The 27339-nt window shown below is 36.9% G+C and overlaps 1 protein-coding gene across 2 annotated transcripts in view; it reads left to right on the forward strand.

Moving 5' to 3' along the window:
• LOC143408680 (ubiquitin-conjugating enzyme E2 E2) overlaps positions 1-27339 on the forward strand; it is a 292192-nt gene that overhangs the window by 211542 nt on the left and 53311 nt on the right. For both annotated transcript variants that reach the window (XM_076868561.2, XM_076868564.2), the window contains exon 4: positions 14016-14148. In XM_076868561.2, coding sequence (XP_076724676.1) covers positions 14016-14148 — 133 coding nt within the window. The remainder of the gene's footprint in view (positions 1-14015; positions 14149-27339) is intronic.

Here is a 27339-nt window from a genome sequence, read left to right on the forward strand (position 1 = left end):
TAACTTTTGTTTATCATGGAAGGTTTTAATTTCATCTTCCATCCTGAAGCTTAATTTCGTGGGATACACAATTCTTGGTTGGAACCCATTTTCTTTCAGTGTTTGAAATATGTTATTCCAGGATCTTCTAGCTTTCAGAGTCTGTGTTGAAAGATCAGCTGTTATCCTGATTGGTTTACCCCTAAATGTAATCTGCTTCCTTTCTCTTGTAGCTTTTAAAATTCTCTCCTTATTCTGTATGTTGGGCATCTTCATTATAATGTGTCTAGGTGTGGATCTCTTATGATTTTGCACATTCGGCGTCCTGTATGCTTCTAGGATTTGGGATTCTGTCTCATTCTTCAAGTCTGGGAAGTTTTCTCGTATTATTTCGTTGAATAGAATGCTTATTCCTTTGGTTTGGACCTCAATACCTTCCTGTATCCCAATGACTCTTAAGTTTGGTCTCTTTATGTTATCCCATATTTCTTGAATGTTCTGCTCATGGTTTCTTAACAGCTTTGCTGAGCTGTCTATGTTCTTCTCCAGTTGAAATACTTTGTCTTCATTGTCTGATGTTCTATCTTCTAAGTGTTCTACTCTGCTGGTAGTATTCTCAATTGAGTTTTTAAGTTGGTTTATTGTTTCCTGCATTTCCAGGATTTCTCTTTGTTTGTTTTTTATAACCTCTATCTCCCTGTATAATTGATCTTTTGCTTCTTGGATTTGTTTATGTAATTCATTGTCGAAGTGGTCGATGTGGTCTTTCATTGTTGATTTTGCTGTCTAATGTCTTCCTTGAGACTCCAGATCATCTGAAGCATGTATATCCTGAATTCTTTATCTGACATTCCATCTGCTGCAGATATTACCTCTTCTAAAGTTGAGTTGACCTGCATTGCTTGTGGTCCTTTCTTTCCTTGTCTTTTCATACTGATCGCGTTTCTTTCTGCTTGGTGAAACTGTTGTGTTATTGATTTTTCCCCCTATATATTTATATTGCTCTTGTATAGCTACAAAGTCTCCCTCGCAGGCTTTGGCGGTGGTTCTGCCCCTCCTCCAATTGAGGCAATGTGCCTACCACGCCGGGAGGCCGCTGTGCCTGTACTTTCGATGGGCCTGTTCTTTCGGTGGTCACAGGTCTACCTACCTTGCAGGCGTGAGCAGTGGCTTTGCCCCTCCGCTTGCTGCTAGGCCTGTTCTGTCTGTCGGTTGCAGGTCAGTCTACCTAAAAGGCGCTGGTGGCAGCTCTGCCCCTCTCCTAACCAGGGCGATGTATCTGGAGGGCCACTGGGCCTGTTTTGTCGGTGGTCACGGTTCCGCCTACCTTGCACGCGCGTGGAGCAGCTGAGTCCCTCCGAGAGTTGCTGGACCTGACCTGCCGGTGGGTGGCAAGTGCGCCTACCTTGCAGGCGCGGGGGTGGCTCTGCCGCTCCGCGGGTCACTGGTCCTGATCTGCTGGTGAGTCGCAGGTCTGCCTAACTTGAAGGCGCCCGGCAGCTCTGCCCCTCCCCCAACCGGGGCGGGGCGATGTGTCTGGACGGCCGCTGGGCCTGTTCTGTTGGTGGTCACGGTTCAGCCTACCTAGCAGGCACGTGGGGCAGCTGTGCCCCTCCACAGGTTTTTGGGCCTGACCTGCCGGTGGGTCGCAGGTCTGCCTACCTTGTAGGCTCGGGGGGGTGGGTGGCTCTGCCGCTCTGTGGATTGCTGTGCCTGTTCTGCTGGTGGGTAGTGGGTCCACCTACCTTGCAGGCGCCCGGCGGCTCTGCCCCTCCCCCAACCGGAGCGATGTGTCTGACGGTCCACTGGGCCTGTTTTGTCGGTGGTCACAGTTCCGCCTACCTTGCACACGCGTGGAGCAGCTGTTTCATTAGTGCCTGGGCACACTCTCCTTGTTTGCCTCCCTCAGGCCCTAAGTTTGTAGAGCTTGGGGCTGAGAACCCCCAGCAAATTTGCTTACCTTCTGGTAGCCACACCCCTGTTTCTGGTGCAAGAGACCTCAGTTGTCAGCACTGGTGGGAGCGGTAGCCGCAAGAGACCTCAGTTGTCAGCACTGGTGGGAGCGGTAGCTGGGAGTCCCGCGCCACGCGGCTCCCGCCGGCTCCTGCGCCAGCGTCGCCGCGGCTGCCGCCTCCCACACCGCTGCCGTGGCTCCCGCCGGCTCCGGCCGGCTCCCGTGCCGCCGCCGCGGCTGCCGCCGGCTCCCGTGCCGCCGCCGCGGCTGCCGCCGGCTCCCGTGCCGCCGCCGCGGCTGCCGCCGGCTCCCGTGCCGCCGCCGCGGCTGTCGCCGGCTCCTGCGCCGCTGTCGCCGGCTCCTGCGCCGCTGCCGCCGGCTCCCGCGCAGCTGCGGCTCACGCCGGCTCCCGTGCCCCCCTCGGTCTGGCTATTGCGCTCACAGGAGAGCTGGGAGGGGCCCTTAAGTTTTCCCCGCTGATCTATAGCTGAGAGAGCTGTGATCAGTCAAAAAACAGAGATGATGACGTCAGCTCTCCAAGATGGTGGCCGCTGGCTTCCTCTGTGGTCTGACCTATGTGGAGAACTGAATTGGATGGCTTCCTTCCCTGTCTCAAGCCCAGAATTCAGCTCTGAGTACAGTATTTGCACAGCTGGCGGGAGCCTGCAGAATCCGTAGCGCTGTATCTTTGCGTTGTTATCTCATTGTCGCTTCCCAGCGAGCGCCGCAGACTGTGGCCGCGGGGCGATTTGCTGCCTACGCAGCGCGACCCTCCGTGCGGACAAATCTCTCGCGTTTGAGCTCCAGTAGCTGGTCCTTATGCGATGGAAATCCTTCCTCTAGGTTTTGGAGCACCTCAATTTTGCTGGAAATTCCTAACAAGCTAGCTTTTAGCCATTCTACCTTGTCTTTTTCCTGCTCAGTGACGCAGTACACGGGGGTGCTGCACTCCCTTCGCAGCCATCTTGGAACCTCGAAATTGCTCTTTATGCAGGGCTCCCATGGCATCTTGATTATGGATCTACTGGAACATCTTGCCTAGATGAGAAGCCCTTGAGGACCAGGACTTTTCTTTTGTCTTATCTACATCACAGAGCAGTGCCCTGTGTGCATAATAGGCACTGAAGAATAGGTGGGTGACTAGTGAAAATAAATATCAGCACCCTAAGGCCATATGTAAAGTATTTTACATATTTTAATTTGTTAATACTCACTTCAGTTAGCCACTCTCCAAAGATGAAGGAATTAAGACATTAAGAGGTTAAATAATTTGCTGTGCATGACAGAGTAAATGGCAGTGTCAGGATTCAGACCATGGTTCTCTGGATCGGAAGCACAGTTTGTTTGTTTGTTTGTTTGTTTGTTTGTTTGTTTTTAACATCCCTATGTTGTAGAATAGTTGGAGACTATTAAAGATATATACTTATTATTATTTTGTGCGCGTGTGTGCATGCACGCACTGCTGGGAATCAAACCCAGGGCCTTGCACATTCTTAGGTAATCACTTTACCACTGAGTTTCAACCCCAAGCCCTATTTAATATTCTTTCACAAACTTATTAAGTGTCTGTGCAAGTCACTTATGCTATTTGTCTTCTGGTTGACTTATCTTCCTCTTCCTCCTGTGTGCTAATGTTGGTGCTGGTTGAAGAGAACAGTGATTATGGATCTTAGAGGCTGGTGGCAGCGTCAGTCATCATGCATATTGTAGAATATCACAGTTGTATGAAGAAATTGTTACTTAAAATTTTCTTACCTAAGAAACAAGAGATGTCTTTAACCAGTATAAAGTACATTGAGTATGTTTTAGATGTTTAACCAACTTTGGAAACAGATTGCCCTGATCGTAATTCTGTATCTAAATAATGGGATTTTAACTATCCAAAGGAAGCTAGCTGAATCTAAGGTCCACTTAAGCTTAACTTTTAAATGGAGTTTTTATTTTGATACACTGTAAATGTTAAAAAGTAATAAAGTTACATTTATAATGATACCTGTAATCTTTGTATTCTATAATTTATGAATGGTAACATTTTGAGAAATTAAAATTTTTGAGAAGAGATTTGGCTTCAGACTTTTGTAGGGGCAGCAGTAGCTTGCATTCTTGTCAAAAGCTTGTTTATACTGCAGATAATATCAGTAGACACATTAAAACTCTACAGCCTTCCTGTCTGACATGTGGGGGGCGGGGGTTAAATCATAAAGAAACATTACTTGCTACATTGGCTAGCTCACATGCCAAAATTGTTATTAGAGTACAAATAAGAGTTTATTTTCTAGAAGCTCTGGAAGTTTTGTCCAATTAATTCTAACAACCCATGTATACAAAAAAAAAATATGTATGTATGATTTGGTTCTTTTTGACTCCTAGACTTCTCTTGGTACTTATAAGTGAATGTGACTTTAAAAAAATGTAGTTTACCCTGAGGACTTTCATTTCTCACACAGAAATGAGCTAAAAGAAAGACACAAGAGTTTGGGTGGGAGGTGGGCAACAAAAGTAGTGTTTCAGGAAGAAGTGGTAGGCTTGCTAAAGAAATGAGGAAAGTAATTCAAATACTATCACTGAGTTTTTCTTGTTTGTTTATTGTGAGGGGAATACTGAGGGTTCAACCCAAGGGTGCTTTACCACTGAGCTACATCCTCAGCCCTTTTAAATTTTTATTTTGAGACAGGGTCTTGTTTAGTTGCTTCCGCTGGTTTCCAGTTTGAAATCCTCCTGCCTCACCCTCTTAAATTGGGATTGCAGGCATGTGCCAGAACACCCAACTGAGTTTCTACTTTGAAAAGCTAAAAAAATAAAAATAACTGGTAGGTGAAATTTAAATGACTGTTTAACAAATCTTTGAGACAGCCCAGAATTAAAAGATATCCAGATACCTGGTCTTCTATCTTAAACGGGGAACTTTATCATAATGGTAACCATCCAGTTTCTTCTTGAGTCTTCATACATAAATGGGCAGAATAAGAGCCTCCACTGCAGGATTTGAGGGCTCAAGCTTTCTTATATGGGTGTGGCATTGGGCAAAGCTGATCCTCAGTTTTATCAATTTTGAAATGAAGGCTTTGAATAAAAGTGGTGAAAAAGTAGTTTTCAGTTTTCTGATTATTCCTTCCTTTTCTCCTGTGTACATGCTGAGAGTTACTGCTAAAGTGGATCGATTTTATTGGTGGTAGAAGACAATGATATGTTGGAAAAGCGGGATATAAAAGTTGAAAAGCTGCCTGTTAACTCATTTCTAGGGTCCTTTAAGGTAATTGAAGGGTTAAAAAAATCTATAATTCTATATTTTAAGTAATTTTCATTGATTTTATACCTACTTATTCAAATCAAAGGACTTCTAGTTCAGTTCTAGTGTTTGCTTCTATGTTCTGAAAAAGTTGAAGTAGATGATTTCCAGACCCTTTGTACTTCTAACTTCCTTTTTTATTTGTTCTTTTTAGATATACATGGCAGTAGAGTAGATTTTGACATATTATACATACATGTGGTATAACTTATTCTAATTAGGATCCTATTCTTGTGGTTGTATATGATATGGAGTTTCACTGGTGGTATATTCACATATGAACGTAGAAAAGTTACGTTCGATTATTTCTAACAACCCATGTATTCAAAAAAATATGATTTGGTTGTTTTTGACTCTGTGTCTTCTCTTGGTACTTATAAGTGAATGTGACTTACAAAAATGTAGTTTAAAAGAAAAAGAATAATACATACTGTTACCCTATAGTCTTCCTTTCTCCTTCCCAGGTTCTCTACCTCTCCTTGCTCACATTCAGTTATGTCTCTTAAAATTTTAAGTCTGTTACATAATTGTGTGTTCACTGCAATATATCATGCATTGAGAATATTAAAATCACTTGCGTGTGTTAGAGTCTGTAAACAAGTCAGGATGGCACCTGGCAAAATGCCAGAGGGAGTGGTTTGTGAAGTAACGCCAACCAGCCATTAAGTGTGGAAATTCCTTATTGGTTGACTGCTGTATCTAGTTTATGTTAATTAGATAAGCTGTATGGAATATATAAATACCGCTCCTGTCCTACAATAAACGGCTCCCACTCCTGCTATATCAAGGTACACAAGTTGTTCGTCACCCCCCAGTTATTTTGCCCAGCCAGCCGGACTGCGGCATGCGTGTACAAATATGTGAAGTGCATAAAGAAGCAGGATAGCCTGGGGTGTCATGGACTTAGTGAAAGCCTTCCTTTCTTAATGATTCATAGTAGGGTATTTTTCTCATTAAAATTCCTTCCCTTGGGAGAGGAAGTATTATGATTATTAGTTAGTTTTTTTTTGTGTGTGTTTTTTTTTTTTTTTTTAATATAGACACCTCTTCTTGTTTCTTCCTTGCTGAGTTGTTTGTGTTAACAGAGAGTATAAAGTAGATTGCAGTGGTAACTTTAATATTTGATGGAAGGTAACTAACAGCCATAATCATTTTTTTTTTCACCTTTACATCTCAAATCTGGAAACTATTCTTGAGGGTAAATAGCCTTCCCATTTATTAAACACTGGCTGACAAAAAGTATAAAATATTATTTTTTTAAAAATGAAATGATGATGGCAAAAGGATGATTTTCAAGTTTCTAACTAGATTAGAAATACCATCATTGTTTGGGTGATTGTCAAAGGTGGATAATGAGATACACAAAATGAAAATGAAAAGACAAAGGTAGCTGAGTGTACAACCTCTAGAGAGGCAGACATGGAAAAGGTGTCACTGAAGAAGGCAGAGAAATTGGAATAGTACCGTCAGAGGGAAACCTCCAGAGATTCTTGTAGAAGAGAATTTTTCAAAACTCAGTGTGTGGTAGCAGGTGAGAGTCCTAATGAAATGAAGGCAAAAAAGCGCCAGTGGCTTTTGCAGCAAGACACCCCATAGCCTTGAGAACCCTAAAATATTTTCTCCCTTAAATTTCCCACCCCTGCATGCTTTTTCTCATTTTAATCAAACAGTATCATGGCTTTTGACTGCCTTTCTTATCTTCCTCTGTAACTGATCCTGGGTCATGCCTTAACATTTTCTTTTAAAAGGTGGGAACTACCCTTTCCTTCCAGTCTGATACTAGAGAGACACATTGTGTTGTAAGCCAGAGCTCAATATTCCTGCAACTCACTTCCAAAGAAACTTTGGACACATGTGAAGCATATTCATCTAGGTGTGAAAAATGTGCCTTTCTGCTAGAAGGGATGAATTCAATTACAGTGCCTGATATGTGAACAGGGATTACTAGTACTTCTGAAAAATCCCCTTGTACTGTCTTCTCACCATCCCATCCCTGTCAGTTTTAGGTCAGTCCCTCAGTGTGAAAACCATTTTTACTAAGTTTGATTTTGACTTGCTGGAACTATACACCTGCTCTTTTTTGGGGGGTGGGGAGTTATTGAACTCAGGCACTTGACCACTGAGCCACATCCCTAGCCCTATTTTGTATTTTATTAGAGACAGGGTCTTACTGAGTTGCTTAGCAGCTCATTAAGTTGTTGAGACTGGCTTTGAACTTGTGATCCTCCTGTCTCCACCTCCCGAGCCACTGGGATTACAGGCATGCGCCACCATGCTTGGCTGCACACCTGCTTTTTTAGACAAGATATAGTCATTCTTCCTTACTCTTGGGCTTCATATCCTGGTCTTCAACTAACAAATTGAAAGTTTTGAATGGGGGTAGTAGCATTATGTCTGTACTAAACTTGTAGAAACTTTTTTTCATGTCATTTTTCCTAAGCAATATTATTTACTTAGCATTTGCATTTTATTAGGCACTGTATATAATCTAGAAATGATTTAAAGTGTTTAAGAGGGTTTATGTAGATTTCATGTAAGTATTAAGTCATTTTATGTAATGGATTGAAACATCCACAGATTTTGGTGCATGAGGGCTTTCTGGAACTGATCTTTGTGGATAACAAGGAATGGCTATACTTCTGTACTTGATATGTGTGTGTGTGTGTGTGTGTGTGTGTGTGAGAGAGAGAGAGAGAGAGAGAGAGAGAGAGAGAATTTCCATTTGCTGTACAGTAAGCTTGAATTTATAAATACATGGTGAAATTTAAACCTTATTTTTAGCTAGCCTCTTCTGTCAATACTAACTTTAAATGCCTCAGTCCCCCTTGATTTCTACTAGTTATGTTATCAAAATTATCAAGATTTAACCTAATAATATAAATAGCGTCTATTCAGCTTTTACTACTGAGATACAACTGCAGTCCCTTCCCCACCCCACCCTCTTTTTTTTTTTTTTAAGACAGGATTTCACTGAATGTGACCCAAGCTGGTCTTGAACTTGGGGTCCTCCTATCTCAGCCTTCCCAGTAACTAACTAAGAGTACAAGTGTACACCACTATAACTAGCCCAGACATACCACTCCTAAGGTAATAGAAGACAGATGGCTAGAACTCAGATGTGAATTAGGGAGGTAATATTAGTTTTGTATACATTTTAAAACATCAAACTAGTTTGTTGCTACTGGCTAAATTTTTCTTTAAAATTTCCATTGCATGGAAATGGAAGGAGACCCTCATTGTTATACAAAATTACATATAAGAGGAAGTGAGGGGAAAGGGAAAAAAAAACAAGGGGGAGAAATGAATTACGGTAGATGGGGTAGAGAGAGAAGATGGGAGGGGAGGGGGGATAGTAGAGGATAGGAAAGGCAACCGAATACATCAGACACTAGTATGGCAATATGTAAAACAGTGGATGTGTAACCGATGTGATTCTGCAATCTGTATACGGGGTAAAAATGGGAGTTCATAACCCACTTGAATCAAATGTATGAAATATGATATGTCAAGAACTATGTAATGTTTTGAACAACCAATAATAAAAATTTTAAAAAATATATACACCTTAGCAGCATAAACCAACTTTTTTTTTTTTTTTTTTTTTTTTTGGTACTGGGAATTGAACCCAGGGACACTTCACTGTTGAGCCACATCCCCAGCCCTTTTTGTAATTTATTTAGTGACAGGGACTGACCTAGTTGCTTAGGGCCTCACTAAGTTACTGAGGCTGGCTTTGAACTTGCAAACCTCCTGCCTCAGCTTCCTGAGCCACTGGGATTACAGGGTGTGCACCACCAAGCCCTATAGCTGTGGTATTTTCACCCACTGTTCGTAACTGCATAGACAATTGACTGACTTCAGAGAACCAATAAAATTTGGAGTTTTGATTAAGCATTAGATAGAATTTGGAATGGCCACTAGATTATCTGCAGATGTTGCCCTCCTTGCTGAGGTTTTGAGGCATCTCCTGTCTCCTACTTTCGGGCCCCTTCCTTGACCTACACTATTAAGTAACTCCTTATTTAATCTACATTCTACAACTAACTGTGGTTATCATGTTTGAAAGATCATCTTTAATTGTTCAGAGTGACTTGGGGAAATTATATCTTGATGTTTGAGAAATGGGTTTGTTCATACTGTTTCATAGCTGTGCATTCTGTGTGTATGTTTTTAACTAAATTTCTCCATCTACACTGAGTTAATGTTGTAACTATAAACCTATAATTTACTTTTAAGCTCTTCCTTCTGATAAACTTATCTATCTATATTGGGTCTAATTATAGCTCAGGGTTTAAGCTTGTGTTTATTCATCTGAATGAGCAAACTTGTCTGGCAACAAGAAGCTGCTGTTACCAAAGCTTTATTGTCATCTAGGCTGAATATATTCTGCTTATGCCTGGTTGCCAACTTCAGGAGAAGTAGGTAAGGAGGAAGAGCAGAAATGCTGTGTTCTGGTCACTTGCCCCACTGGTTTGCAGTGTATTTCAGCCCAGTGGAGTAAGTTAGGATAACTTTGATTTGATTTTATTCTTATCTGTTTCATATAAGAGAAATAAACAATTGAAATAAAATTGAACTCTGCTTCATTTTCATCTCTAAATCTTTTTTCCCTTTGTCTTCTTCCTCCACACTACCCCTTGTTCTTTGTACAATCATTGTTACTACTTTAAGTTTGTTTCCAGTCACCACCACCCCCCCCACCCCCCCACCCACCCCCCCACCCCGCCATTAGAGGTCGAACTCATGGGCACTTAACCACTAAGCTTTTTTATTTTTTATTTTGAAGCAGGATCTCACTAAATTGCTGAGGCTGGCCTTGAATTTGTGATCTTTTTGCCTCAGCCTCGCAAACCACTGGGATTATAGGCATGCACCACCATACCTGGATTCCGGTCCATTTCTTATAAGACTTTTGACATAGATATTTATCCATAATCTATATATTTATACAGTAAGGCAGTAAGGATCTGGGGATTTTTGTTTGTTTTTTTAGTTTATAGTGTTGAGGATCAAACCCCAGTATCTTACTCATACTAGGCAGATGCTCTTACCATGAGTTACATCTCCAGCCCTGGGTTTACTTTTAATTTATATAGTAGGATCATACTGTACATATGCTGTAACTTGCTTTTCTCACATAGCATTTTTTGTGAACTTTTTGAACACACTTTTTCTTTATATAAAAATTCAACATATATAAAGAACGTTTATGTTATGTGTTATGATCAGATCAAGATAATTTGCCATATCTGTCATTTCAGACAACTGTCATTTCTTTTTGTAGGGACCATTCAGAATTCTCTACTACTACTTCAAAATATTCAATTAATTGTTGTCAACTGTGGTTATTCTACTGTGCAATAGGACATTAAAAGTTATTCTCCTGCCAATCGCAGTTCTTTAGCCATTAACCATTTTCTCTCCACTCCCCTCTTAGGTTCTGGTGACTACTATTCTATTCTCTACTACAGTGAGATCAAGTTTTTAGCTTCCACATGTAAGCGAGAACTTGCAGTTTGTGTTTTTCTGTGCCTGACTTACTTCATTTAACATAATGTCCTTCATTCCCCATTTACATTGCTGCAAATTACAAAATTTTACTATTTTTTTATGAAGGTAAACCCACATTCTTATCCAAAGTGATTAAACATGCTCATCAGCAGTGTACAGGAGTTCTGTTTTCCCACAACTTCGTTAATACTTGGTTTTGTTAGACATTTATTTTTGCCTGTATACTTTATAAAATGATATTATTAAGTTGGATTTTAAACCTCACTTCCCTGATTTTGATGAAGTTGAACATTTCATTCATGTTTCTTCTTTTTAGAAATGTCTATTCATTTCTAATGGATTACTAGTCTTTTTCTTATCATAGGAATTTATACATTCTGAACACAAAAATTGTTCAGTTTTGTGTGATCCAAATATTGTTTCTCAGTTTTTTTAAAACATTCTAAATATTGTTTCTCAACCCTGTCACTGTCTTCACTCAAATTCTAAAATTTTGACTTTTGCATTTAAGTGTCTAATCCATGTACAACAAACAGATTTTTGTTTGTCTATTGAAGCCAGAAATGCATTTCCTCTATTTTCCAAATAAAAAACTATTTTCCCAGCCCTATTAGATTTTCGTATATATGTGTGGAAAAGTTTGAGGAATTTTTTTGAACTTCCAAACAAATTTTAGAATCAATTTACCCATTTTCATTTTTTTTCAAATGGTTGGATTTTTTTTTTTTTTATTAACTGCTGTTAAGCTTTTTATTGGAATTGTAATGGATAATTTGGAGAAAATTAGCATCTATAGGACACTGAGTCTTCCCCTTCGTTCAGGAACCTGATATCTCTCCTCTTATTTAAATATCTTGTGTTTATTTAAATAAGCTATATATTTTTCTCTATAAAGATTAACATATTTTCATTAAATTTAATCATAGGTTCTTTGTGTTTTTAATACTATTATAACTCATTGTAAAATATATTTTCCAGGGTCTGGGGTTGCTATTCAGTGGTAGAGCACTTGCCTAGCATGCGTGAGGCACTGGGTTCGATCCCTGGTACCACATAAAAATAAATAAATAAATACACAAATAAAATAAAGGTATTGTGTCCATCTACAACTAAAAAAAAATATTTAAAATATATATATATATTTTCCAATTTAGTTGGTGTATTGAAATGAAGTTGATATTTGGATATTGATCTTATATATAGCCACTTTGTTGAAATCTTTTAAGAAGTTTAATAAACTATATTTTTATGTTGGAGATTTTTTTTCCTGCAAACATAAATATTGTAAATACTAACATTTTTGTTCTTTCATCCCAGTCCATATGAATTTCCTGTGTGTTTTCATATTTCAATGACTGTGATAGCTAGTACAGTTCATATTGGAGGAGAGGATAGGAGGCATCATTGTCTTATTCCTCAGTGTAGAGTGAGCACTTTAAATATTTTACCATCATCAGAGGACATGCCTATAGGCACATGCCTATAAAATCTCAGTGATTTAGGAGGCTGAGACAGGAGGATCGCAAGTTCAGGGCCAGCTTAGACAGTTTTAGTCATCTTTTTTGCTGCTGTGACCAAAAGACCTGACAAGTACAATTAGAGGAGAAAAAGTTGATTCTGGGGCTCAAGGTTTCAGAGATCTCAGTCCATAGGCAGTTGGTTCCATTCCTTGGGGCACAAGGTGAGGCAGAGCATCATGGTGAAAGGGTGTGGCAGGGGAAAGCCGCTGGAAACATAACACCCAAGAAGCAGAGAGAGTTCTTCTCTACAAGAACAAAATATACACCCCCAAAGTCATGCCCTCAGGGACGCTGTACTCCAGCCACATCCTACCTGCCTACCTTTACCACCAAGTTAATTCCTATCAGGGATTAATACACTGACAATAATTTCACCTATAAACCTTCTTGCATTATCTCACGCGTGAACTTTTGGTGGACACCTGATATCTAAACCATAAAAGAGCCTCTGTCTTAAAATAAAAAATAAAAAGGGCTGGGGATGTAGCTCAGTGGTAGAGTACCCCTGGGTTCAATTCCCAGTACCATCAAATTATAGTATTGACTGTAATAGTTGCTGTGAAGTTTTGGTACATGTTCTTTATCAGGCTAAATAAATTTGAAACTTTATAAAGAGGATTTTAAAATTTTGCTTTAACTTTTTAAATCATGAATGGCTATTAAGAACTTTTGATCCACCAAGGTTATCATTTTATTTTCTACTTTTATCTGTTAGTGAGATGAATTGCATTGATAATTTTCTGTTATTAAACCATTCTTACATTTCTGAAATAATTTGAACTTAGTTGTGATAATTCTTTTGATATGCTGCTCAACAATGACACCATTATTAGTTGTTTTTTTAAGGTGCTGGGGACCAAACCCAGGGCCTCCTGCATGCTGGGCCAGTGCTATACCATTGAGCTATGCCTCCAATCCCTACAAAGTTACATTTTAATCTCATTTTGTCCTTCTCTTCACCTGAGAGAACTAATAAAATTACTTGATTCATGTGGGCCTTATCTTTCTTTTGAGACTCAGAGACATGTTGGCAACTAGCCATGTGACTTCACTTGCTTTACTATTAACCTTTATTTATTTATTAGAAACTAACATTTATTTATTAGAAACTAAAGACAAAGCAAAGTCTATTCCTTAAGGAATTTCTATTCTGGGAGGGGCAGAGGTAATAGTTTATTTATGTCTTGAAACAAAATGATTTATCTTATCCTCTATAGTCTACACTGGTCATGATGTATGGGGAGAAGGTAAGGTGCCAAGGAGTCTTTAGGGTAGAGAAAAGGGAAGAACAAGTTCCCGATTGCATATGATCTCAATCTCCTGAATGGTGGCCATGAATGTCTTCATGAACCTTCATGAACCAGTTATTAGCAAAGGACTTAGACTTTGTTCTCCAGTGGCCTTTCTGGGTTGGAAATTTTGTCTCTTTGACCTCAGGACTGTATCCCCCTTTTCAAAGACTTTACAGATAATTTCATGCTTAACCAGTTTGTGTTCCTACCTCTGGCCTATGGACCTTGGAATCTTTTGTTCTAACAGGCTTAAGGTTGAGAGTAACAGAACAGAATCTTCTTAGTCTATTTAAGTAATACCAACATATTTCACTTAGAGAAAATGATGATATTGACATTAATCATAACAGAGAATTAACCTATTAACTTTGTTTTTTATGGAATTTCTCAATTTATTATTACCGTAAATAGATTTTTAAATTTCTAGACAATGTAATTTCTAAGTGCATTTTATTTGTATCTTATTTCAGTGCTGGACCCAAAGGAGACAACATTTATGAATGGAGGTCAACTATATTGGGACCCCCTGGATCTGTCTATGAAGGAGGGGTGTTCTTTCTTGACATTACCTTTTCACCAGACTATCCGTTTAAACCCCCAAAGGTCAGTATGAAGTGTTCATCCATTTTTAGCAATATGTATTGCTATATGTGTAAATATATACTCTTAAACACTAGGAATATATGTTAGTATAGACAACTTCCTGAGACTAGTAGTATGTAAAAGGAAACAACATGAAAGCCCCAGCCCAACATAAAAAATTATAAACTACTTCCCTGTCCCATCTTTTAACTCAAATTTTATTGCTTTTTTCTCAGTCTTTCTCATTATCTTCTTTCTGTGGTACATGTTTTGTTTTAACCTTTATTTTATTTATTTATTTTTATGTAGTGCTAAAGATCAAGCCCAGTGCCTCACATATATAAGGCAAGTGCTACCACTGAGCCACAACCCCAGTCTTGGTACATGTTTTAATGTAACTGAAAGCACATGTTTTATGGGTAGAAATAGGGAAATGAAGTTGGGCCAAGGTCAGTCCTAGAACCCAGAGATCCAAACATATCCTGGAGCTGGAGTTAGAGTTGAGCTTAGAGGTCAGACTAAAAGTCGAAGCCTCATCAAGGCAGTTTATAGAACCAGTTGTGAAGCTTTAGGTTTTGATGTGTCCCCAGTTCAGCTGTTCATGTGAAGTGTACATACATGTGCTAGAGCAGAAAATACAACCCATAGAGACTAAAAACTCTTCAGAGAGATATTTATGGGACTGGGGTTGTAGCTCAGTGGTAGAATGCATTTTTAGCATGCACAGGGCCTGGGTTCATTCATTCCCCTGCACGGGGGTATGAGGTGGAGAACACATACATACACATGGGCGGGTGCTCACACATACGTGCACACACACACAGCCTATACTAGCCAATTAGTAAAACTGATTAGTGAAAAAATGTTTGAGTCTCTGAAGAAAATACAAATAGTTCAGTATAATCAGAATAGAAAAGCTTTCAGTTAAGATGAGATTATATACTTTAAGAAGTCTTGACATTCCTCTCTAATGCTGGTAAGTCAGTAATTAACTATTTTGAATATTATCTCCATTCACATTTTTTTCTCCATTCTGGCAGTGGAAAAAATCCAGAGAACACTTATTCTATATATTGGTCACTAAGAAAGAATTCTCATGTGTCCCTTACTTAACTATTCAGTACAGAGGGAAATAAACTTTTGAGTTGTAAGTTGGAGTAAATAATTATAAAACACATGAATAATACCCTGCCTTCACCCTAACTTTCTGAACTTCCTTGAACCGTTTTTTCCCTCTGCTCTTTCTTTATTCTTTCTGTGCATTCATGTGCTTACAGTTTTTTTAATGCAAAATCAAAAAGTAGTAACTACACTTATCCTTACATATAAGATGAGGAAATCATAGCACAGAAAAACTAAGTAACTTGCCCTGCATTATGCAACAAGCAAATCATAGTGTCAGGATTGTGACTTGGAAAATGAGACCCCCAAAACCTTGATCTTTACTACACGATATAATATGTTTATCCTAGTTGACAGGGCTGGTGGCACTTATGACCACTCAGAGCTTGCACTGGGGAGGTTTTCCATGACAAAGCTATAATGAATCTAATACTTATTTTCTCTCTTTACTGGATGGGAACCTAATATCTTCCCATTCTACTTTTGGCCAGCCCATAGGTCACCTGGAGTAACTGTTTCACTTCAGCTCTCTTTCTCTAACAGCCTCTACAGTAAAGGATGTATAGAGTGAGGAAGAAGAGGGAGAACTTAGACCATACCAATGTGCTACTATTCAAAAGCAGACTGTCTAAATATGGGTCCGATTTTTCTCACAAAGAATAGAAATCTACTTCTGTAATTGAACTCTCCTGTTTCCATTTTTGTTCTGTCCAGACATCCAGGATAAAGTCTAACCCCAGCCCACACCATAGTCCCTGATACATATGAGGGCAGATATCACATTCCTCTCATGCCCTGTTTTTATTAGTAAACATGTCCTTGATCTCCAGGACAGCTGTGTATAGTGGAACAGACGTGGTCACTGGAGTCAGAGTTCAGCAAATTGTTGGTTAGACATTCTAGAAACCCTTCTAAGTCTCATCTGAGTTTCTACACCTGTGGAAAGGGAACACCTAAGGAAAGCCAGGATGTTCCCCTTCCTAGAGAAGAAATGAATTGGCACAGCTGATGTCCAGCACAGGGCATGACTTGAAAAAACTCAACAGTGCTAACAACTCCCCTTGGCTATTACTGTCTGTTCTTCTTCAAAAGAGCATTTTAGAAGTGAATGAAGTATTCCAGACACAGTGTGATTAGCTCAAAGTTATAGACAGCATACTCCTAAAAATGTCTCCTTATGTTTACAAGAACCTCAACTTCCCCCAGAGTATGTTAATTCTTTGCTTAAAACCCATCAGTGATTTCCAGCTTGCTAAATAAAAGCAATAAAATAAAATTAAAAACTATGAAACTACTTTGTCTACAGCATAACTTTCAAAGCCATCATCCGTCACTCTTTACTCAAATACTCTAAGCCTGCTCCTTCCACAAAGTTTTGCATTTGCTCTTCCTTCTTTCAGCATTTATATGCTCCCTACTGCTGAAAATTCACGACTCACTCCATTACTCCTTCAAGTCTCTTCTCCAGTGTCACCTTTAAGAAGGGCTTTTGCATGACAAATCCCAGCCTCCCTAGTTTTCCTGTGTTTCCCACCACTACCATTATATTTGATCTTTTGCTGTAGCACTTGTTCCTTCTGATATTATGTATTTGTTTATTATGTTTCCTTTTCTCCAGTTAGCATATAAGCTCTGTGAGTTCAAGGACTCTGTCTATGTTGATATCCCTCCTATATCCCCATCATGTACAGCAATGCTTAATTAAATCCGTAGGTATTCAGTAAAAAATTGTTAAATTACTTTAATCCATGTAGCTCTTCTATAAAGAAAAATGTTGCACTTTGTGGGTCAGAAAACAGACCAATGGAGATTAATTGGAACACAAACCACATAGAAAACAGTAACAGTAACTGGAATCCAAACTCAATTCTAAATTAGGCCTTTCACTCTCCATTGATAGAGAAGATTTAAATTGTGTGTGCCCCTAAGAGAAGGAACACTTATTCTTAGGTTTTATATTCTGACTTTAATTAATCATATGAGATCATTTTCCAACCAGGTTTTTGGTAGAGAAAAAAGAAGTGATATATAAAGAAGAAAGAATGTTAGAAGAGATCTTGAGTAACTTTCTCTTTTTCAGTTTTGTTAAGGGCCCTCTTTCAACTGACAACTTTTTCTCCAGTGTTTCTGACTTACAGAGGCTGAGGTATTGAATCTGTGTTGAATGGTAGATACTGATTTCTGGATTTTTCCAGCCCTAAGTTACTGGAGAAGTCATTTTATGTTTAACAGATTATTTTCACACTTTATTTATGTCAAAACAGACATTCTTAGTACCATGAATGGGCTAAAGTAAGGCATTTTGTATGTAATAATATTACTTTTGATCTGTGCTCCTTTTTGATAAATTCTAAAAAAGTCATGCTATCCTTTAATGTATAAAATTCAAAACAAAAATGATGATTAAAAGTAGACCAAACTGTGTCATCATCTTCATGCTTTTAAAATAGTACACATCATCTTATATATGTATGTAACCACCACCCAAAATTGAATTTTGTGTTTCAAGACAAAGAATATCAGCTTTATTTGGTATAAATCAAATTCAGTATTTCTATCATCTCATAGGAAATCAGCCATTTGTTTGACAGAAAGCTGTTATAGTTATATTTTTAAGGATTCCTCTCTCCTTAGCTTTCTGTAGTCTTGTGCACTTCACTAGTTTTGGAGGGCTCTTGTCTCCTCTGAAATGCTTATTGCCCAAGACAACTTAATCTGTTCAGGTTGGATCTCAGCCACCTATACTTTTTGTTATATAAGTTCTGGTAGAGGTTACGTATACTCAGCTTCTCCTATATATCTACTCACATATCCCTATATGAGTTCTTCTATAAAGGCAGGGACTTCAAACAAGTACTTTTTTGTGCCCCTCCCTCCTCTGAGAATTTCTTTCTCTGTGGAATGTGACCTCACTCCAAATTATTACTGTTTATTTATGACAGTATTATTACTGTCAGCATGGAAAAGCCTAAATTCCTTTGCTAAGGATGTTCTTCAGGGATTTAGAACATATATGAACAAAAGAGTCTAGGGTGGGATATTCAGCTGTTTTGGAAAATGAGGCACTTGTTTGCAGTCAAGCCCAGGTGAAGATGGCAGCTCACTTATCAGAGAGAAATGACTGTTCCAAGGAAAGAGCTACGTAAGTGATACTCTTGTCTTCAGTATCCCAAATACCAATGGGAAGTGAGTGAACAGAAAACAGTGAAAGACTGTGAATGTCAGAATGTCAGAAAGTTTAAGGACAGTGAGGTGTTGTTGACCCAAATAGCCTTGTAAAGATAAAAACCTTTTGCAAGACTGAACAAAAAAAAACCCTCAAATGAGGCTCTTTCCCCAATTATAAGAAAAGGCCCCTTAAGGAACCAGATTAAGACTTGGAATAGGCACCCTTTGTTGATTGTCTATAAATTTAAAGACAAATCAAAATTTTTTATTGTCACCTTGAAAAATGGGATGGGGAAATAATATTCTACATGCAAAAAAATTATAATGTTCTCCACTTTGTTTGAATGTATATATACTTGCTTAGATATCTATACCTGATGTTATTTTGTTTAATCCTGGATGGAGAGTGGGCAGGTCTGATTTCATTTTAAGATTACTTGCAGAATTTCAATTCCTTTTCGATAGGTAATCAAGATGCCTTGATTTTTTTTTTTTTTCCCTGCTTTGATTTTTTCCCCCTCTTAGAGTTGGAGCTAGATCTCTTGTTAAGGTAGCACCCCTTTTTAAAAAAAAGTTTAATGTTATGATAATTTTATTATTTATTTTTTAAAGTTTCATTTAATTTTAGTTTTTTCCCTATCTTATTTTTAGTTTTTTTAATTGATTTTTTTAAAAATAAATGACAGTGGAATGCATTACAATTCTTATTACACATATACAGCACAGTTTTTCATATCTCTGGTTGTATATAAAGTATGTTCACACCAATTCGTGTCTTCATATTTGTACTTGGTACCACCCTTTTGTAGACTTGCTCAGGCCTGGTCCAAGGATAGTGAGGAAGAGAGAAAGGAATGTTCTCAGTTCCTAGTTGGCCAAGATCAGAGTCTATATGTAATCATGGCTTGTCATTGAAATACACAAAAGACCAAATGGGCTTTTGCACGGGTATTGTGCTAGTCTTGCCTTGTAAAAAATTAAGGAGAAACAGAGTCAAAAGGTAAAAATGATAAACAAAATGGATCTATGATTCATACAAATACAGGCATTGTAAGCCATCAGGTAGGTATGTTTCTGTTATGGTACTAGTATGTTAGCAGTTAGCAGAACCCTGCCAAAATTTCTTATAGGTTGGTTGCCTTATAAAATATCTAGTTTTAAGGCTAATTTGTAAAAGTAAAGGTTGTTTGAGCCCCTATTACTTTCTAGACATTTGATATGTAAAAATAAACAAGATATAGTCCCAGGAGCATGGAGATATGAACAATAATTAGGAGTTAATATAGTAGTTCAGGCCAGAAAAGAAGTAAGGCTAAGCTGTGAGGGTAAAAATAAGGGCACTAATACGTGAATTCTTCTTAGATTCCTATATTAAATAAATATGTATTTATTTATTATTTATATATCACTCCAAATACTTAACACAGAGAAGTGAACAAGAGTTTGCCCCTTCTTGTATAGAGTTTACATTCAAAACACAATACAACAGGATACTCTCAACTTTGACACAATGATATTTTGATAATTATGTGTTAGAGGACTATCCTTTGCAGTGTAGAATACATAGCAGAGTCCCTGGCTTTGACTCCACTAGATACCAGTTGCAGTCTCCCCTTCCCTCTTTTGACCCAAGTATATCTAGACACTGTCACATATCATTCATATCAGTCCATATAGCAACTGATTTGAGACATGTATGAGGACTTTCTGATCTAAATTACAAGATGGGGTCATATTAACCTATGAGGAACTTGAAGGATCTGAGTGAGATGTTATTTATAGATCTGGAGTTCAGGTGAGTAATTTGAGTTAGTAGATACAGATAGGAGTTAAGACCTTAGAATAAGTTTCCTCAGAGAAATTTACAATTTTTAATCAAAACTGAGTTCTTGAAACTTTAAATCCCAGAATTGAGTTTCCCAGAGGATAAAAGTAATCATTGAAAAGACTAAAAAGTGTCATTTTTTTTCATTATGTTCTCAGAATTTGGAAATTGAAAAGTTATTTTTCATATAAAGTATTTAGAGCTAGAAAGCTTACATAATAATACCTCACAAATTATCATGTTCTTCTTATGCAAAGAAAACAAACTTACTTATTGTTAATTAATCATGAAAGCATGAACAATGAAACCAAATAATCCCTTCAGATACCTAAATCAGGCCTAAAATAGGTCTGTAAGACCTGTAAGTAAAGTGAACTTCTTCAGGGGCAAACTAAAATGACTTCTTTCAAGCTCTCTTTGAACCTTCTGACTTTACCAGAAACTAAGATTTATAGATATTAAGTAATGTAATTAGATCTAATAACTAATAGGTACTTTGTTCAGGATTAGAGTGCCTGGCCTCCTGATTTGCTACCCAGCAATCCCTCTTTTCACATCCGACTAAGCTGTGAGATGGTCTTGCTAACCACATAGTAACTCAGTTTATTGCCAGCAGTGTGCTTTAGATTACCCCTTGCTTTTTTTTCTGTAGAGAAATAAAACAAGTCTGTTTTGCCCCTGTTCTTATGAAGTTTTTTAGTTTGGTATGTATATACCAAATTATAAGTTGTATCCATACAGTATATTGTACCTTTATGTTTTCCCCTATATTTTTCCACTGATTTATTTAAAACTATAGATTATATAAAACACTAGTTTGTGCAACAAGGAAATAATACATGAAGCAATATGTTTAGTTTAAGTTATTTTGAGTTATTTTCATCTATAATTTTTCTCTCAACCTTCCTTTCTTTCTTAAAAACATCCTTTTTTAATGATTTACTTTTAAGATCAGACTATTTCGTTTTTTAAAATAGTTTTAAATAAGTAATATATGTATGCAAAAAGTTCAATAGCACAAAAGGCACAATAAAATTAAGCCTTTTTCCACATTTGCCCAGCATTCCCATTGCCTTCCCATACAGTGTTTCCCTACATTTTCATGCTTGCCATAGTGAAGATTGTCCCATATATGTAAATCCTCATTGTGATGTCATTATGCTTCATTGAATACCATAATTTTAACAGTTATCCTATGGTAAACATAGATTATTTCTAGTCTTTCCCATCCTTTATAATGTTTCACTGAGTATAAATACTGTTTTTTTTTTGTTGTTGTTGTTGTTTTGTGTTTTTGTGTGTGTGTGTGTGTGTGTGTGTGTGTGTGTGGACTTGTGCAAAAACTGTGTAGGATAACTTCCTAGAATAGGAATTGCTAGAGTGCTCTTCAAAATATTATACCAAATTATACTCCCAACTTAGAGACTCTGGCTTTTTTCTATATCCTTATCAATGCTATGTTGCATAAATATTTGACCTTTACTAATCCAATAGAGAGGAATAGAAGTGTAATTATAATTGCATGTCTCTTATTGAAAAGAAATCTTATGCATAATGGTGCATGCCTATGATCCTAGCAGCTCAGAAGGCTGAGGGAGAATTGCAAGTTTAAGGCCAGCCTCAGCAACTTAGCAGGCACTAAGTAACTGAGATCCTTTCTCAAAATAAAAAATAAACCTTATTATTGAGACCAGTGTTCTAGGCCCCTTTTTACACTCTACAAACTTGTAACTTAAATGACACTAAACTCTTTGGGACTTGGTATTTTCATCATAGAAGAGAAGGTTTAATAATCTCTAAGACTGCTTTCATTTTCAACTGTTAGTGATTTGCCACTGCCCTGCCTAAAACTTTGTAGTGGCTTCCTGTTGCACATAGAATAAAACCCAGACTTCTTTCCTTGGCTACAGGGCCTACATGATCTTTTCATGTGCCTCACCACAGTACAGCTATCCTAGGCCTCCTTTTTGTTCTTTAGAACCTTTGGATTTGCTGACCCATTTGCCTTGAATATGTTTAATCTAGTTATTCAAGTCTTCGTCTTCATTGTTAACTCCTTCGAGTTACCTTGCTTGATCAGTTTATACAAATATGTGGTTGATTTTCTTTATCTCCCTAAATACACTAGACTCTAAGCTCAGTGAGAACAAACACCTTGTCTATCTTAAAGTGCTTGGCAGATAGTAGGATCCATGACACAAATGAATATTCATTTTACCTGTCATGTCTTTGACATTTCTGAAATGTTTTGTTCTCTTGGTTTGCAGGACTGAATGGTTCAGTAAATGTGTATGTGTTGTTCTCTTCCTCCCGCAAAATTAGATACACCTAGAAGGCAGGGGCTTTCTTTTCTCTTCTATGATGAAAATACCAAGTCCCAAATTCTTTCATAAGAGCATTCAGCAGATGCAGTAGAAAGTAATGCATTTTATTTTAAAGCAGTGAAACTAATACAATTTATCTTAAAATTCTTAAAATTAAACATATAGATATTGGCATGAAACTTGTTGTCTGGCTCAACAACAAATTAATTAATCCACACTAAAGAAAAATTGAGGTATCTGGAGTTGTAGCTCAGTGGTAAAGCACTTGCCTCATACATATGAGGCACTGGGTTCTATTTCTAGCACCACATATAAATAAGCAAATAAAATAAAGGTACATCAACAACTAAAAATATTTTTTAAAAAAGAAAGAAAAATTCTATTTTATTTCAGTCTTGCAAAAAATTTGGTGTTCTTGATTTTAAAAACTATCTAGGCTGTATTTTACGAAGACCATCTGTTGACACAAATTAGAAGCAAATAATTGGCATTCTTAAATACAGGTTTAAATAGAGCTCAGTACATGGACCAAATTTTGAAAAGCAAGATAATATCACCAAATCAAGTACCTTTTCTTGTGAATGTTTCTCTTTCACTATGAACATACTCATTTTTATGTAGTTTTTTTAGCTTCAAATTTTGTACTCAATCATGAAAGCCAAATTAATGTGTATGCTTATGTTCAAAGCCAAACTTAGATAAAGTAGGCAAACAGTTGTCTTTGCTGTCACTTTGTCATGTTGTATAGCTGTTACTTCTTACCTTTATTTAAATGGAAAATTGCTGTGGGGAGGGATTGTGTACAGTAGAATGGACAAAGAAAAATGTGGTAGAATATGCAATACATATGAATCTCACATAGGAGTACTAGTGAATGTAAATGTATAAATTCATTTATAAGTTCAAAAGTGGGAAAAACTAATATATAGAAGTGGGAGTCAAAACAGTGGTTACATTTTGGGGAGATGGTTATGACTGGAAAAAGGCATAGGAAGGTTCTGAGTACTGACCATATTCTATATGTTGTTCTAAGCAGTGATTACTTGGGTGAGTTAACTTCATTAAAAAACTGAATGATTTGTGTATTTTATGTATGTTATGTTTGTTTTTCAGTAGTCTTTATTTAAAAATCCTTATTGTCTTAAATTTAGCTAAGGTCTTTTTCATCTTGTGAAAATTAACTGCCTTGAACCTAAATGTCTCTCTTTTTTTCTGTTAAATTTGTGTTATTTGTTTTATCTTATACTTTAACATATTTAGATCTTTTGATTCTTCACTTTTGGTCAACGCGTTGACTATCCAGCTTCGTGTCATCCATACATTTAGTAAGCAGATCTTTTATGTCTCTACTTAAAAAGAACTAATCACTAATCGTCCCACCTTCGCACTGCTTTGTGCTAACTTAATTTACATGGTATATGCTTTGAATGTCCCCACCAAAACTCATGCTGACATTTAATATCCATTGTGAGATATTAAGAGAGTAGAAACTTAATCCAACTGTGGCATTTGGTGGTAGGACCTTTGAGAGATAATTAAGGTTAAACAAGGTCGTGAAAATGAAGAATTAATCCAACAGTCCTGTGACTTTGGAGACAAGGAAGAAAGACCTGAGCTAAAGTGATCTGTCTTGCCATGTGATATCCTGTGCTACCTTGTGATTTTGCAGAAAGCTGCCACCAGGAAAAAGAGTCATCAGATATAGCCCTTTACTCTTTCACCCTCTAGAACCATCATCAAGATAAACTTTTTTATAAAATTTTCAGTCTCAGGTATTTTGATACAGTAATAGAAAATAGACTAAGACACTTAGTCATTCAGCCAGACCTGCTAAAATTTGCTACTGAGCATAATCTATTTCTGTCAAACTGAGTTATCATTCAACATGGAATTTTCTGTCACCTATAAGGATATGCTCAAAGTGAAGCTTGCAACAATTCAATTTGCTTTTGGACCCTACTGTTTACAATCTCCTTGGTTATGAATAATACTTCCCCACATACATAAAACCTGAATTTATGATTGCCAGGGTGGTTCTTTTGTTTTGACACTAGGCCAGTACCATTGACAGTAATAAAGAAAGAAAGCTTTTGAGAACTTTATTGTGTGTATGCCTGACCACAAAAGGAAGAAGCTGTTAGTGGGCATAAACACAGATTGTGTGATTACCTCAAATTGGTTGGCATAGAACCAGCATTCAGAGAGTCTGCATGTGACCCTCAGTTTTTAAGTCAATATGACTTAGTTTTTTGAAAGACTTTTTTTAAAGGAACTCATAATTGACTGTGCGGAGTTCAGATGTGCTATGTCTGCTTTATTTCCCTAATCTGCAATTTTAATAAGCTGTATTGAAAAGGAAATGGAATTCCATGGTACAATTTGTTTTTTGTGTATCTGTGCTTAATCTTGTTGATCACAGCACATTTTTGAGGTACGAACTAGTAATCTGCTGAGCAATCCATTCTAGAATTTTGCTTAAAATTGTATCAATTTTCTTATTGACAAACAAGATAGAATTTAATATAATTGAGTTGCATAGAATTGAAAAAACAACTGCATTCGCTTTGCCATCTTTTAACATTTTACTGTCATCTACTCCAACTAGTAATTTTGTCTTTGTCACATTCTCGCTTGAAAAACAGCCCTTTTTTTCCCCCTTGAGCATTTTTTTACCCTAAAACTCATTTCTGGAACTACATATAGGAAAGTAAAAACACCTATCCTAGAATAAAGGAAGAGACCCAACCTTAACCCTTATGGAACTTACAGAACCCTAACCCTCAATAGATTGTATGAAGCAGTAAGTACAGGCAAAATTCTTAGGAAAATATACATATAAATTAGGGTAATCACATTACTTGTAAAACTATTCAAAAACATCATCTTAAAGCAGTACATAAAACTTGAATTTGTAAGATTTCTTCAACAAGATTACATTATCACTGTGGACACATTCTGTAAGACAAATTAGTAAAGGTGAGATACAGTTGAATCTTTCTCAGATATATTAGAGAAGAAGGAAAACTTATAATACTATGGGAATATAATCTTATACCAGCAATGTCTAAAGCCAAAAATATCTTGTTTCTCCACTAAACTTAGTATAAAGTAAGTAAATGAATATGATAAATTTGTTACCAGTGTTTGAGAAAACACTATTTCTGTATTAAGTCAGATTCTTAAAAATTATTTTAGTCCTGAAGCTGCAACTAAATGGTAGAGCCCCTGCTTAGTATGTGTGAGGTCCTGTGTTTCATTCCCAGCAACGCGCCCGCGCGCACACACGTACACACACACACACAAGCACACACATAAATAAAGGTAGAAATGTAATAACAATTAAATATTTTGATAAATGTTAGGTTTATTCTTGTATTCTCTTTCATGAGTTGGTTTTTATGGCAAATAAAGGATATAATTACTACCAGACCAAAAGTGTTCCATCATGTGCCTGTAAAATAGTGATCCCTGTTTTAAGTGCATACCTGAAAATGAATTTTAATTATTTAGAGTTTTACCATATCCAAGAAAGTAAAACCATGTATTTATTATAGTTTGCAGGATAATTAATATATATGCTGGTATACATCATTGCCTTACTGTGAGGATATATTAGTTTTTACTATAAGCAGAAATTGATTCTTTGTCCTTTATTTCATCTGTCACTAAATAGTTCTGACCAAAAAGAAGAAAAAAAAAAAAAAACACACTTCTACAGGCTTTTGAAGAAAAGTAAATTCTTATAATGTCAGACTAATAGTATGAGAATCATCTTCTGGGGAAAGAGATGCATGATTTATTAGTCATGCTACCTAGATATCTCAGATTTTTTTAATTCTTTGTATGATTTATTTGAATTAGACACAATGTAGTAATATGTCCCATACTTGTAGAATTTCTATCTGTTCTGTTTTCTAATTTAGAAAATTTATGAAAGATTCTTAACTCCAAAGATATAATTAATGTATAAGACTGTTATAATCTCTATTGAATAAAATATTAATCACCAGACTGAAAATTGCCCTAAGTTAAAATTTAAATAGCAAAATGCATTTCCCCTTAGAAACTTTACACATCTGTCAATTGACACTCCCTAACCCCCAGTCCTCACAAAAGGTACTATAAACCTAAGGGTTGGAAAAATCAGAAGTTATTAATGAGTTGTCTCTCTTAATTATGGTATGTGTGGCCTCTTTTAAAATGTAAGTATCCTTTGTTTTTCCTGTTAATTTGTTTATTGAATAAACACATGTTGACATTTTGTTCTCCCTAGAGGGGATAAAAATATCAGCCATAATCTTGTCCTAAAGTTCTGATATAAATTCATTCCTTTTGTAAATAACATCTTTGCTAGCCTGTCTTAACAAAAATTCACATCTAAAATCCTTACTTAGCTATATACATAACTATCGGTTTTGTAAAATGAAGTCAGCACTATTTATAAAAAAGCTACATATGGTGCAATTGTTTGCTTTCAAAAGGTAATATTTGTTGTTATACTGCAGCAGCCAATTTTCTGCAATACAAAGATGAATGTTGCAAATTATAGGGAAAGGAAAAAAGCAGTCTAGAGTGTTTACTTAGTACACTACCTCAGTTTTTTGTTTTTTTTGTTTTTTTTGTTTTTTTTTTAGGAAAAAGAGATTCAGACAACAGTAGTAGTACATTAGATAATGAGGTTGTATTTTTTTTTCCATACAGTTCTAAATCATTGCTATTTCACTTCTTACCTCCATCCTTTTCCCTCTTGTTTCTATCAGCTACATTTCCACA

Source organism: Callospermophilus lateralis, chromosome 1, assembly GCF_048772815.1.
Source record: "Callospermophilus lateralis isolate mCalLat2 chromosome 1, mCalLat2.hap1, whole genome shotgun sequence".
Lineage (NCBI taxonomy): Eukaryota > Metazoa > Chordata > Mammalia > Rodentia > Sciuridae > Callospermophilus > Callospermophilus lateralis.